Below are 12,236 nucleotides of genomic sequence, written 5' to 3'. Positions count from 1 at the left end.
TGAAAGAAACTTTAGCTCGACTGACTGCAAAGACTCAAATGGGCTCTGCTGTAGTGTTTTAAGCACTAGAGACAGGTCCCAAGAGGGCGTGGAGGGGGACCGGGGAGGATTTAAGCTTCTCGCCCCCCTAAGGACCCTGATGACCAGGTCATGCTTCCCTACCGACTTCCCTTCCATGGGGTCATGGTTAGCAGCAATCGCAGCGACACAGACTTTAAGGGTGGAAGCCCTTGCTGCAAAAAGGAAAGCACGACCCCGATCGGGGCATCTCCGGGGGTCTTCCCGATGAGAAGAACACCACTCGACGAACAGGTTCCACTTCAAGGAGTAAGCGTGTCTCGTAGACGGTGCTTTCGCCGAAGTGATGGTGTCAACTACCTCTTGGGGTAGGTCATCTAGGATGCCACTGAACTTGGGGGGATGCCGGGCGAACTGAATCACATAGCCGAGGCTGATGGTCCACAGAAGCCAACGAGACGGGTTGGGTAGCGCTAGCCAGGCATCCAGATACTGTGCAAGCAGGACCAGCGGAACCACCGCCGTACCCACAGTGGGGCAACAAGGTGGAACGCAGGGACCCAACTCGGGTGGCTTGTGAGCGGACCGAAGAGGGGTCCGAGTGTGCGGTGCAATGCTTACCTGGTTCCACAGTTTGGCAAAGGGTGCGTGAGTAGGGTCTTTGTTGACGCTCTCTAACCGCCCGCTGCTGCCTGCTGGCGATGGAGGAGGATGAGTGTTGTCCGGTGCTGGTCCGTCCGCGACTCTCCCTGCCCTCCTGGGACCCAGGAACAGAGAAAACTGCTCTCTTGTTGAGATTTTCCAGATTCTCCACCCGGCCCTCCTCTGGGGGAGGGAGAGGTGCCTTTACCATCCCCCAAAGAGCAGCTTCCTCCTTCTCTGGGTCACATGTCCCGGGGCCTCTTGCTCTTTCACTCACCGCCAGGTTTGACGGGGGCCTGGACGGTGGGGTGGCCTGCCTTTGCCCAGCTCCATGGCACTGCTTGCTGGAGGCTGCTGCGGATGCGACGCGGGAGCAGGGGCGGATGCAGGGGGCCGCCCTCGGCAACGAGCAGGCTGGGGTGTTGCGGCCGGCGGATGGGTGGAGGCAGCAGCTGCCCGCCGGGGCAGGGTGTGACAACCCGCCTCAGTTTGCTTCTGTGCAGCCGAGAGCTGCTGGGCCAAGCTCTCGACCACGTCGCAAAGAGGCCAGTCTGGGACACAGGGGCATTAAGGAACGGAACTTTGTCGGTGTCCCTCATATCAACCAGACACAACCAGAGATGGCGCTCCTGGACCACAAGTGTGGACATCTCACGACCCCGAGAACTCGCGGTGACCTTCGTCGCTCGGAGCGCGAGGTCAGTAGTGGTTCGGAGCTCTTTCAGAACTTCCGGATCATGACCCCCCTCGTGCAGGTCGCTCAGTGCCTTGGCCTGATGAACCTGCAGTAATGCCGTAGCGTGTAAGGCGGAGGCAGCTTCTACACAGGCCGTATAAGCATCGCCGGACAGGCCAGACGAGTGCCTACAGACCCGGGAGGGGAGGCACGGTCGCCCTGCCGGGTGGAGGCGGTGTTAGGACACAATTGCATCGCAACCGACCGCTCCACCGGGTGTACCCTTGTATACCCCCTAGCTGCACCACCGTCGAGGGTGGTGAGGGAGGATGAACCAACAGGTCAGTTTCCGGTTGTAAAAGGTGCCGTCCATGACCTGGTGAGCTCCTCGTGCACCTCCGGGAAGAAAGGCACTGAGGCGGGGCGCTGAAAACCAGCGCGAGCCACCCCGAGAAAACAATCACCGATGCAGTGATCGACATCCGGTCGTCGGGAGGAGCACCGTAGGATACCGTTTCCTTTGGCGCGTTCCTTTGGCGGCTCAACTGGTTGCGAAGCGCTAGTGGAGCGATGGTCCCCCGAGGGTTGGTTCCCTGAGGGTTTTGCCACTACTGTAACCCTCAGACCACCCGTGCTACTGCCCGAAGTAGTCCACGCCTAGCTGCCGCCAGAACGAACACTAGATCACGGCAGAGGCAATGGAGCTCCGCCCCCCTGGAGGAAAAGGAGCCTGGCCCGCAGCTCCGAGATGGTCATCTTCCCACAATGGGAACATGACTCATCCGCAAACACCACCTCAGCATGTTTAATGCCCAGACACATGAGGCAGCGATCGTGACCATCACCCGGCGCCAGGTAACGACCGCATCCAGAAACGCACGGGTGAAACGTTCTTTTACGTGCTGAGACACACAGGGGAAACGGCCGTTTGCAGCACAACAGGGGGTAGTGTAGCCTGAAGTGCGCAACCCACTCGACACAGGAACGACCACCGCTGAAGCGTGGTCCGCCAACACAAAAAGCTCCCGAGAGCGCGCTAGACTCGTCACACACGAAGCAGTTTGGTAGGAGCAGAACGATGTTGTCGCTCGGCTCCGAAGCGAAAAGCTGGTATGCGTTGCACAGGCTGCCTTTTTATGCTCATGCTGTGATCAGCAGCAGCTGGATGCAATCATCGCATGCCAATGTGCATAGGCTCGTTTAGTTTACACTCAAACTGGATGGGTCTCTCTAAGCGAGATCCCAATTCGTCGGTCACCAACGTGACTCGGAGTGACCGACTGAAAGGGAACCAAAAAGAAGTTAGATCAAAAGAAATCTAAAAGTAATCAGATTAAATGTGTAATCTAATAGATTACTGATCATTTCCGTTATGTATTTTTGAAACAGGAAAGGATTACAATTTGTAAGTAATCTACCCAGCACTGTATGTCCTGTATGTATGTATTTGTGTGTGTGTGTGTGTCTCTGTGTGTCTGTGTGTGTGTGTCTGTATTATGTTTTGCATGCATATCCAGCTCCGCAATGTATCTTGTCCACATTTCTCCTTTTAAAATAACCTTGAGAGCAGAAAAAAAGAGGACACAGACAGCGCAGGGAGGGTGTAGGGATGTGGTTTGTCAGGGACTGTTGTGTGAGAGAGAGCTACACTGCAGTATTTTTTGCCTACAGCTCTCTGAACCGGTGAATATTTGTATATAACCATCAAATAGGTACCCCAAGAGTGGGCTAGAGATGTCAATGTTAGTCAGACCCCTTATATAAACCCAAACATTCACAAACAAGAGTGTACAGATACTCAAGATTCACTGTAGCTTTCAAACTACAACAATATGGCTATTATTTCCTGATTCTTTTGAAAGAAATGCATGGATGCTGTGATTAAATGTGCATGGTGTATATGGAGTTTTAAAGCGTCTCTGCTGTGGTACAGACCGCAGAGAGAAACGGACTAAATATACATGAAGGTAAAAGGGTGGGTGGAGACGACATTGACGTAGTGCCACTATTGAGTAACACGCCTGGCCGAGTGCTGACTCTGCATGTGTGTGTGTGTATATTTATGCTGAACGTGTGTGTGTATTTCAGCCCACACTGAGAGCCTATGTAGGATACAGTGACATGATGCAGTACTGCATCATTTGTAGCACAAAAAAATGCTATGTATATAATATATTGTTGTATATCTGTATAGTTCAAATGTTGCCTTGTTAGCACTCTGGATTTAACGCACTATAAATCATAATAGTTACTGAACCTATTCACATATGCGTGAGGTTCGTGTGTGTATGCGTGTTTTCTCTGAACACAGCTGCTGTAGTTCTTGCTCTCTATCCATGAGGACACCTGATTTTTTCTAAAGGGAGGGGGATGGACTAAACTGCAGCACTTTGAGGGGGTGGGGATGGAATGGGATGGGAGGGTGTGATGAAGTTGCTGCTCCTACTGCAGAGAGCCGGGCCAATAAAGCATAACTGCTGCAGCAGTGGGAACTTGTCCAGAAACACAAAACTCCTGACTGCAGAGGGATGAAATGGTGCAGAGGTGGAGAAAATAAACCTTTAGACAATAGGATAACATTTTTTGGCAATCATAGTGATATAGTAGTAGCATAGATCATAGTAATAGCAATGCAACTTATAGTGCATGCTTAATACAGATACCGATTAAGAAGTCATTTATTTACATTGAATTTGGCAACACTGGAAAAATATGGTTTATATAAGGCATTGTAAACACATTGCTTAAAGTAGAATGACATTAATATTGTAATACATATTCAAATATTTAAAATTTAATTAATTTATTTTAAAAGTCTGAGACTTTGATACCAAATGTTTAATGTTTAAGTGAAAGCATACATTTCAGATTATTGGTCTGTAATAATTTAAAAATATGAAAAAAAAAAACATTTAATATATTTTGTATTTATTTGTTTTAATTATATAAAAATGTTATATTGCACCACTGTTTAAAAGTTTAGGGTCGATATATATAATTACATAAAAAAAATCCAAATAGTAAATAATTGTTTTACTGTATTTTTAATCAAATAAATGCTGTTTTTGATGAGCATAAGAGACTTCTTTCATAAATAAAATCTTACCAACCCCCTAACAATTTGAACAAGGCTTATCCAATCCCAATGACCAATAATGTAGTCATTCTAAATTAAAATTATAATAATAATAATAATAATAATAATATTAATAATAATAATAATACTTAAGCACTAAATTTGCTAATTAAAATAATTTCTGAAGTATCAAGTAACATTTGAGTACTGATGCTGAAAATTCAGATTTTCAATTCACTGCAATAAATTACATAAAAAAAATCCAAATAGTAAATAATTGTTTTACTGTATTTTTAATCAAATAAATGCTGTTTTTGATGAGCATAAGAGACTTCTTTCATAAATACAATCTTACCAACCCCCTAACAATTTGAACAAGGCTTATCCAATCCCAATGACCAATAATTTAGTCATTCTAAATTAAAATTAACTTTTAAAAGGTGTTTTAATTACATAATTATATATCCATCATTAGAAGTTATATAAGATAACTACTCAAACCACTTTGAAAGTTAAAACAATATCTTGTTTATCTTTTGAAAATGACATTTTAAATTACTTGAAAAGGCATTTTCATGCACACTGCATTTAAAACATGCGCTTTACAGAAGTATCTCACCAATCAGATGTCATAGACGTGTATATTTGCATCTCTCATAGCATGTCCAGTGAATTCCATGGATGTGCTGGTGCCACCACAGATCCTCGCTCTCAATGGGACAGATGTCAGAATCCCCTGTGCGTTCACTTCATGCTACAAGCTGGACCCCAGCAAGTTTGCCATGAACTGGACCTATCAGGATACAAGCAACAGCACAGAAGAAATGGTGAGAGAAAACAAAGACTAAACATGCTAATACCATTGTATTACCAGTTCTTTAAAATTACACAATTCCATTTTTTCTTTACCTTTCTCAATCTACCTTCATCCAAAATGTCTTCTTTTCCAAGTTCATGACCTATAAGAACAAGATAACACCCTTGAAGTCGAGCCGATTTGGAGATCGAGTCACATTTTCTGGAAACCTGGATAAGAACGACCTGAGCATCACTATCTTAGATGTGCAGTTGACAGACGAGGGCATCTACAACTGCTATGTGCGCAACCCTCCAGACCGCATTCAGGGCCATGGCGCCATTCAGGTCCTTGTCCTGACTGAATGTAAGGCTTCAGTATGAGCCAAGAAGCTCTACCCAAGTTATTTTAGGAGAGGCCATGATGAATGGTGTTTCCTTATTGCAGGTGTTGTTAAGTCCAGAATTAGAATAGAGTGCTGCATTGATGATGTATTTTTGAAGTTGTTCGCTCAACAAAAAGCCAAATTTTCTAGACAAAATGTTTATTATTCTTAAGTGATTTATTTTCATCATGATAATCTTTACAAATGAATACAAAGTTTATAGATTTTGAAGCCTAAATACAATCACCAGAAGTAAAAATCTAAACATCTGTAGTCCCTTTAGCCAGTTGTTTGCAGCCACCTTTTTCAAGACAAGTAAAATATCTTAAACAGAATGTCTATTTACATTAAATGCAAATAGCCCGCCTTGTTGGGAATGGCTAACTCCGCCCACCAACGTATGTTTGCGCTAGATAATATTACAAAAGACGGCTGGCACGCGACAGCTCTAGTGGCGAAGATGATAAAGCACGTTATGCATTCTTTTTGACGTGATTGATCCGAGTTCGAATCCGCTCGTTCTTCTCCCTTTTCACATCACATATCACATTGGAAAGGCATTTATTTTCAATAAAAAATAAGGAAATACCGGTAATTGAAAAGTTACAGATTAAGTATCAGGGGTTAGGGTTAGGTGTAGGGCTTTATTGTCCCAACAGGGCAACCTCTATTTAATCATTTTTCATAAATCATAAATTAATAAATCATACATTTTTCATAGTGTAAATAGAATCTATTAGCAGTATTATTAGTGTAAATATAATCTAATACCAGTATTTTCTTAGTGATATGCTATTTACACTAAGTTACACTAAGAAAATTCTGCTATTCAGCACTGATCGTTAAGAAAATATGCTGTTTTTACTTGGTGTAAATAACATATAATTGCTATTTACACAGTGCAAATAGCCGCTGCCTATTTTTAAATATTACAAGGGGGTATTATTGATATTGATTTAAAACTCAAAAGTAACGTAACGCATTACTTTCCATTAAAAGTAACTAACTTAATTAGTTACTTTTTAGGGAGTAATGCAATATTGTAATGCATTACTTTTAAAAGTAACTTTCCCCAACACTGTTTATAACATTGTTAAATTCTTTAAACGGAACGGGAAATTGATGGATATTCATAAAACATTCATAAGATAACAAATCGCCAAAATAGACCAGCAACAAAAATTATGTTTTTATTAAACCATTTATCAAAAAAGACTGATCTATTTCTAATTTTAATATCCAAATTATTCCATAAGATGGTTTTGTGGGGGGAAAAGTTGTGGTTGTAAACCAGTTTCCAGGCTAACAAAGCTTGTTGATGAAATCTAGCCAGTTTAATACGTAATTTACCAGTGGAGTAATTGCATTTCATCAAAAAAGAAAAGCCACCTACCCTAATAAATATATTATTAGGAATGAAATACCACAGAATCTGACCCAAGCAAATCCGGTCTGTGTTTCATTAATGATATGATGTAAATGTTGTTTTAATCTCTTGGCGAATATGGAAGCGATTAATTTATAATCAAAATTAAGAAGAGTGATAGGGCGCCAATTATCAATTACAGTTACATCTTTGTCTGGTTTGGGAATGAGAGATATCACCCTTTGTTTCATAGTAGGAGTCATTGTTCCATTTTTTATACATTCTTGAAGCATTAAGAAAAAAGGTTGTTCCAAAAACTCCCAAAACTGTATGAAGAATTCTAAAGTAAGGCCATCGGAGCCAGGCGACTTCCCCTTTTTCATTGATTTCATTGCATCTCTAATTTCATTTAAGGAAACAGGAGCCTCACATGATAACTTAAATTCACTATTTTTTTCACTATTCACTATAACTTATTTGAGGTATATAGTTCTTAATCTGTTGTAGGTATGACTTAGTTTGGTTTGCCTGAAAATCAGAATTGTTTTTTTTTTTTTTGCTAAAGCAATATGCTACTCTGATTTATTATTTTGTTTTCCTCAATTTTTGTCTTCCTCTGCCCAGTGCCGCCACCAAGAGATTCGACCATTGCTGTTGCCATCGGGGCATCTGTGGGAGGAATTCTAGCTTTGCTCATTCTGTCCATGGTAGTGGTGAAGTGTATTCGCAGACATAAGAACCAGGAGCTGATCTCAGATGAGCAGAAGATGGAGGAAGAGGGCAAAGCAGATGGAGAAGGAGGCACAGAAGAAGCAACAAAGTAAGAATTTCTTTCTTTCTTTTGTCTTTTCTCGTAGTAAAGAGTTCTTCTCTATAAACAAAATGCTTACTTTGAATCCTGAAACAGACAGCCCTAACCCGCAATCTTAGCCCTGGAGGCCTAACTGATGGTGGAGCTCCATCCTACACATTCTGGTAAAAATAATTGCTAGCAAGTGTGTTTTGGTGGGTCATGTGACTGTGGTTGACAGTAGCCCTTTAAAGTTCTCCATCTTCGTTTCATTAGCCTGTTCTTTATGTTTTTGAGTTCTGGACCCGAATTACCTGATTACTATCAATCTGTTTGTAGACTTGCTTTATCTGGTTGGGTTCTGTAATGTCTTTGTGCTGGTGGTATGTTGTATGTTTTTTTTTATTTTCTTCTTCTCCATAACTGCAAATGATCTGCACTTGCAACAAGTTCTTTTAACATATGTGTCTTAAGTCGCTTGGGTATATTTTTTAGCAATAGCCAAAACAACATTGTATGTGTCAAAATTATCGATTTTTCTTTTATACCAAAAATCATTAGGATATTAAGTAAGGATTATGTTCCATGAAGATATTTTGTAAATGTCCTACCGTAAAGATATCAAAACTTAATTTTTTTCAGCTGATGTATAGATCTCAATTTTGAAAAATTTACCCTTATGACTGGTTTTGTGGTCCAGGGTCACATATATAACCAATAATTATCTGAAACCAAAAAAAATTTAAACCCAAAACTGTACCTATAGATAACCTTTATATACCTAATGTGCATAAAACATTGGCATTCTAGTTGCTTGTGAATTTCAGTTACAAAAAAGGCAAGTAACACATTGAATTAAATGTAACATTTTAGTGTAGAAAAAACTGAAAGAGTATTTTCTAAAATATACAGTACTTCAACTATCTGTTTTATATACTAATGTATACAGGTGCATCTCAATAAATTAGAATGTCGTGGAAAAGTTCATTTATGTCAGTAATTCAACTCAAATTGTGAAACTCGTGTATTAAATAAATTCAGTGCACACAGACTGAAGTAGTTTAAGTCTTTGGTTCTTTTAATTGTGATGATTTTGGCTCACATTTAACAAAAACCTCAACAAATTAGAATATGGTGACATGCCAATCAGCTAATCAACTCAAAACACCTGCAAAGGTTTCCCGAGCCTTCAAAATGCCTTCTCTCAGTTTGGTTCACTAGGCTACACAATCATGGGGAAGACACCACACACAGACGTGTTCCAGAAGACAATCACAGTTGTCATATTCCTCTTGTTAAGCCACTCCTGAACCACAGACAACATCAGAGGCGTCTTACCTGGGCTAAGGAGAAGAAGAACTGGACTGTTGCCCAGTGGTCCAAAGTCCTCTTTTCAGATGAGAGCAAGTTTTGTATTTCATTTGGAAACCAAGGTCCTAGAGTCTGGAGGAAGGGTGGAGAAGCTCATAGCCCAAGTTGCTTGAAGTCCACACCGAATTGAGGCAGTAATTAAAGCAAAAGGAGCCCCTACCAAGTATTGAGTACATGTACAGTAAATGAACATACTTTCCAGAAGGCCAACAATTCACTAAAAATGTTTTTTTTATTGGTCTTATGAAGTATTCTAATTTGTTGAGATAGTGAATTGGTGGGTTTTTGTTAAATGTGAGCCAAAATCATCACAATTAAAAGAACCAAAGACTTAAACTACTTCAGTCTGTGTGCACTGAATTTATTTAATACATGAGTTTCACAATTTGAGTTGAATTACTGAAATAAATGAACTTTTCCACGACATTCTAATTTATTGAGATGCACCTGTATATACTGTACATCATTGGTCTCAAACTCAATTCCTGAAGGGCCACAGCTCTGCACAGTTTAGCTCCAACCTTTATCAAACACACCTTTAAGTATGTAAATTGACAGGCATTTTAAGCATATTTAAAAGTAATGAGGAAAGTGAATTATTGAATCAGTGTTTGGAACCATTAGAAAAAAACTGACTCAGAAATTAAACAAATTTTCCAACTTTCTTGAAATTTTAGTACATAGGTTCCCATTCAGTTGGTCACTACGAGTCATGTCATGACCGACGAATTGGGATCTCGCTTAGAGAGACCAATCCACTTCGAGTGTAAATTAAACGAGCAACATTGCGCATTGGCATGCGATAATTGCATCCAGCTGCCGCTGATCACAGCATGAGCATAAAAAGGCAGCCGGTGCAATGCATACCAGCTTTTCGCTTCGGAGCCGAGCGACAACATCATTCTGCTCCTATCAACTGCTTCCTGTGTGACGAGTTCAACGCGCTCTAGGGAGCTTTTTGTGTTGGCGGATGGCACTTCAGCGGTGGTCATTCCTGTGTCGAGTGGGTTGCGCACTTCAGGCTGCACTACCCCCTGTTGTGCTGCAAGTGGCCATCTCCCCTGTGCTTCTCAGCACCTAAAATAGCATTTCCCTGAAAGAGCTTATTTCTCTAAAAGAGCTTACAAGGGTGCGTCTTTCTAAAGATGACGGATCATCTTTTTAAAGATGGCGTTTCACCCGTGCGTTTCTGGATGCGGTCGTTACCTGGCGCCGGGTGATGGTCACGATTGCTGCCTCATGTGTCTGGGCATTAAACACGCTGAGGTGGCATTCGTGGATGAGTCATGTTCCCATTGCGGGAAGATGACATCTCGAAGTTGCGGGCCAGGCTCCATTTCCTCCAGGGGGCGGAGCTCCTTTGCCTCTGCCGCGATCTAGTGTTCGTCCTGGCGGCAGCCATGCGAGGACTACTTCGGGCAGTAGCACGGGCGGTCTGAGGGTTACACCATTGCGGGAAGATGACATCTCGAAGTTGCGGGCCAGGCTCCATTTCCTCCAGGGGGCGGAGCTCCTTTGCCTCTGCCGCGATCTAGTGTTCGTCCTGGCGGCAGCCATGCGAGGACTACTTCGGGCAGTAGCACGGGCGGTCTGATGGTTACAGTGGTGGCAAACCCCTCAGGGAACCAACCCTCGGGGTACCATCACTCCTCTAGCGTTTCGCAACCAGTCGAGCCGCCAAAGGAATGCACTGGGCCCTCTTCAAAGAGCGTACCAGCGGTATCCTTCGGTGCTCCTCCCGACGACCGGATGTCGATCACTGCATCGGAGGGAGAGCTCTCTGGAGAGGAAGATTCGGCTGTGCTGCCACCCTCCGGGATGGTGGCAAGGCCTGAATCGGAGCCGGAGATGTCGGCTATGCTTTCCCGGGCCGCCGAGAGGGTAGGGCACGAGTGGAAACTTCCACCGCGTCCCGGGCCATCGAGGTTGGACGATTTGTTTCTCGGGGTGGCTCGCGCTGGTTCTCAGCGCCCCGCCTCGGTGCCTTTCTTCCCGGAGGTGCATGAGGAGCTCAGCAGGACATGGACAGCACCTTTTACTGCCAGAAACCGACCTGCTGGTTCCTCCACCCTTGACGGGGGTGCAGTTAGGGGGTATACGGCGATCCCCCCGGTGGAACGGTCGGTAGCGATGCAGTTGTGTCCCGTCGCTCCCCTCCCAGGCCTGTAGGCATTTGTCTGGTCTGACCGGCGGTGTTTATACGGCTTGTGGAGAAGCTGCCTCCGCCTTACACGCTATGGTGTTAATGCAGGTTCATCAGGCCAAGACACTGAAGGACCTGCACGAGGGTGGTCACGATCCGGAAGTTCTGATAGAGCTCCGAACTGCTACTGACCTTGTGCTCTGAGCGACGAAGGTCACCACGAGTTCTCTGGGTCGTGCGATGTCCACACTTGTGGTCCAGGAGCGCCATATTTGGCTGTGTCTGGTCGATATGAGGGACGCTGACAAAGTTCGGTTCCTCAATGCCCCTGTTTCCCAGACCGGCCTCTTCGGCGACGCGGTCGAGAGATTTGCCCAGCCGTTCTCGGCTGCACGGAAGCAGACTGAGGCGATTCGTCACATCCTGCCCCGGCAGGCAGCTGCTGCCTCCACCCGTCTGCAGCGCCCCAGCCTGCTCGTCACCAAGGGCAGCCCCCTGCGTCCGCCCCCGCTCCCGCGCAGCATCCGCAGCAGCCTCAAGCATGCGGCGCCGTGGAGCTGGGCATAGACAGGCCGCCCAGCCCGTCCAGGCCCCCATCATACCTGGCGGTGAGCGGAAGAGCAAGAGGCCCCTGGACGGGCGACCCAGAGAGGGAGGAAGCTGCTCTTTGGGGGATGGTGAATGCACCTCTCCCTCTCCTGGAGAAGGGCCGGCTGGAGAATCTGGAAAATCTCGACGAGAGAGCGGTTTTCTCTGTCCCTGGGTCCCAGGAGGGCACGGAGAGTCGCGGATGGACCAACACCGGACCACACTCATCCTCCTCCATCGCCAGCAGGCAGCATCGGGCGGTTCGAGAGTGTCAACAAAGGCCCTACTCACGCACCCTCTGCCAACCCATGGAACCAGGTGAGCCTTGCACCCCACACTCACACCCCTCTCCGGCCCGCTCACAAGCCGCCCGAGTTGGCTCCCT

At 44.8% G+C, this 12,236-nt stretch overlaps 1 protein-coding gene across 2 annotated transcripts in view; it reads left to right on the top strand.

Moving 5' to 3' along the window:
• LOC107699236 (sodium channel subunit beta-2-like) overlaps positions 1 to 12,236 on the top strand; it is a 28,012-nt gene that overhangs the window by 8,002 nt on the left and 7,774 nt on the right. The window contains exons 2-5 of one of the 2 annotated variants that reach the window (XM_016500436.1): positions 5,073 to 5,239; positions 5,364 to 5,574; positions 7,584 to 7,779; positions 7,867 to 7,934. In XM_016500436.1, coding sequence (XP_016355922.1) covers positions 5,073 to 5,239; positions 5,364 to 5,574; positions 7,584 to 7,779; positions 7,867 to 7,876 — 584 coding nt within the window. In that variant the 3' untranslated portion in view covers positions 7,877 to 7,934. The remainder of the gene's footprint in view (positions 1 to 5,072; positions 5,240 to 5,363; positions 5,575 to 7,583; positions 7,780 to 7,866; positions 7,935 to 12,236) is intronic. The other variant, XM_016500435.1, reaches the window with a different exon arrangement.

This window comes from Sinocyclocheilus anshuiensis, unplaced genomic scaffold (assembly GCF_001515605.1).
Source record: "Sinocyclocheilus anshuiensis isolate Anshui unplaced genomic scaffold, SAMN03320099.WGS_v1.1 scaffold242, whole genome shotgun sequence".
In the NCBI taxonomy this organism is placed as follows: domain Eukaryota; kingdom Metazoa; phylum Chordata; class Actinopteri; order Cypriniformes; family Cyprinidae; genus Sinocyclocheilus; species Sinocyclocheilus anshuiensis.
Note: the sequence above shows the minus strand (reverse complement) of the source record. Positions and strands in the feature narration are given on the sequence as shown.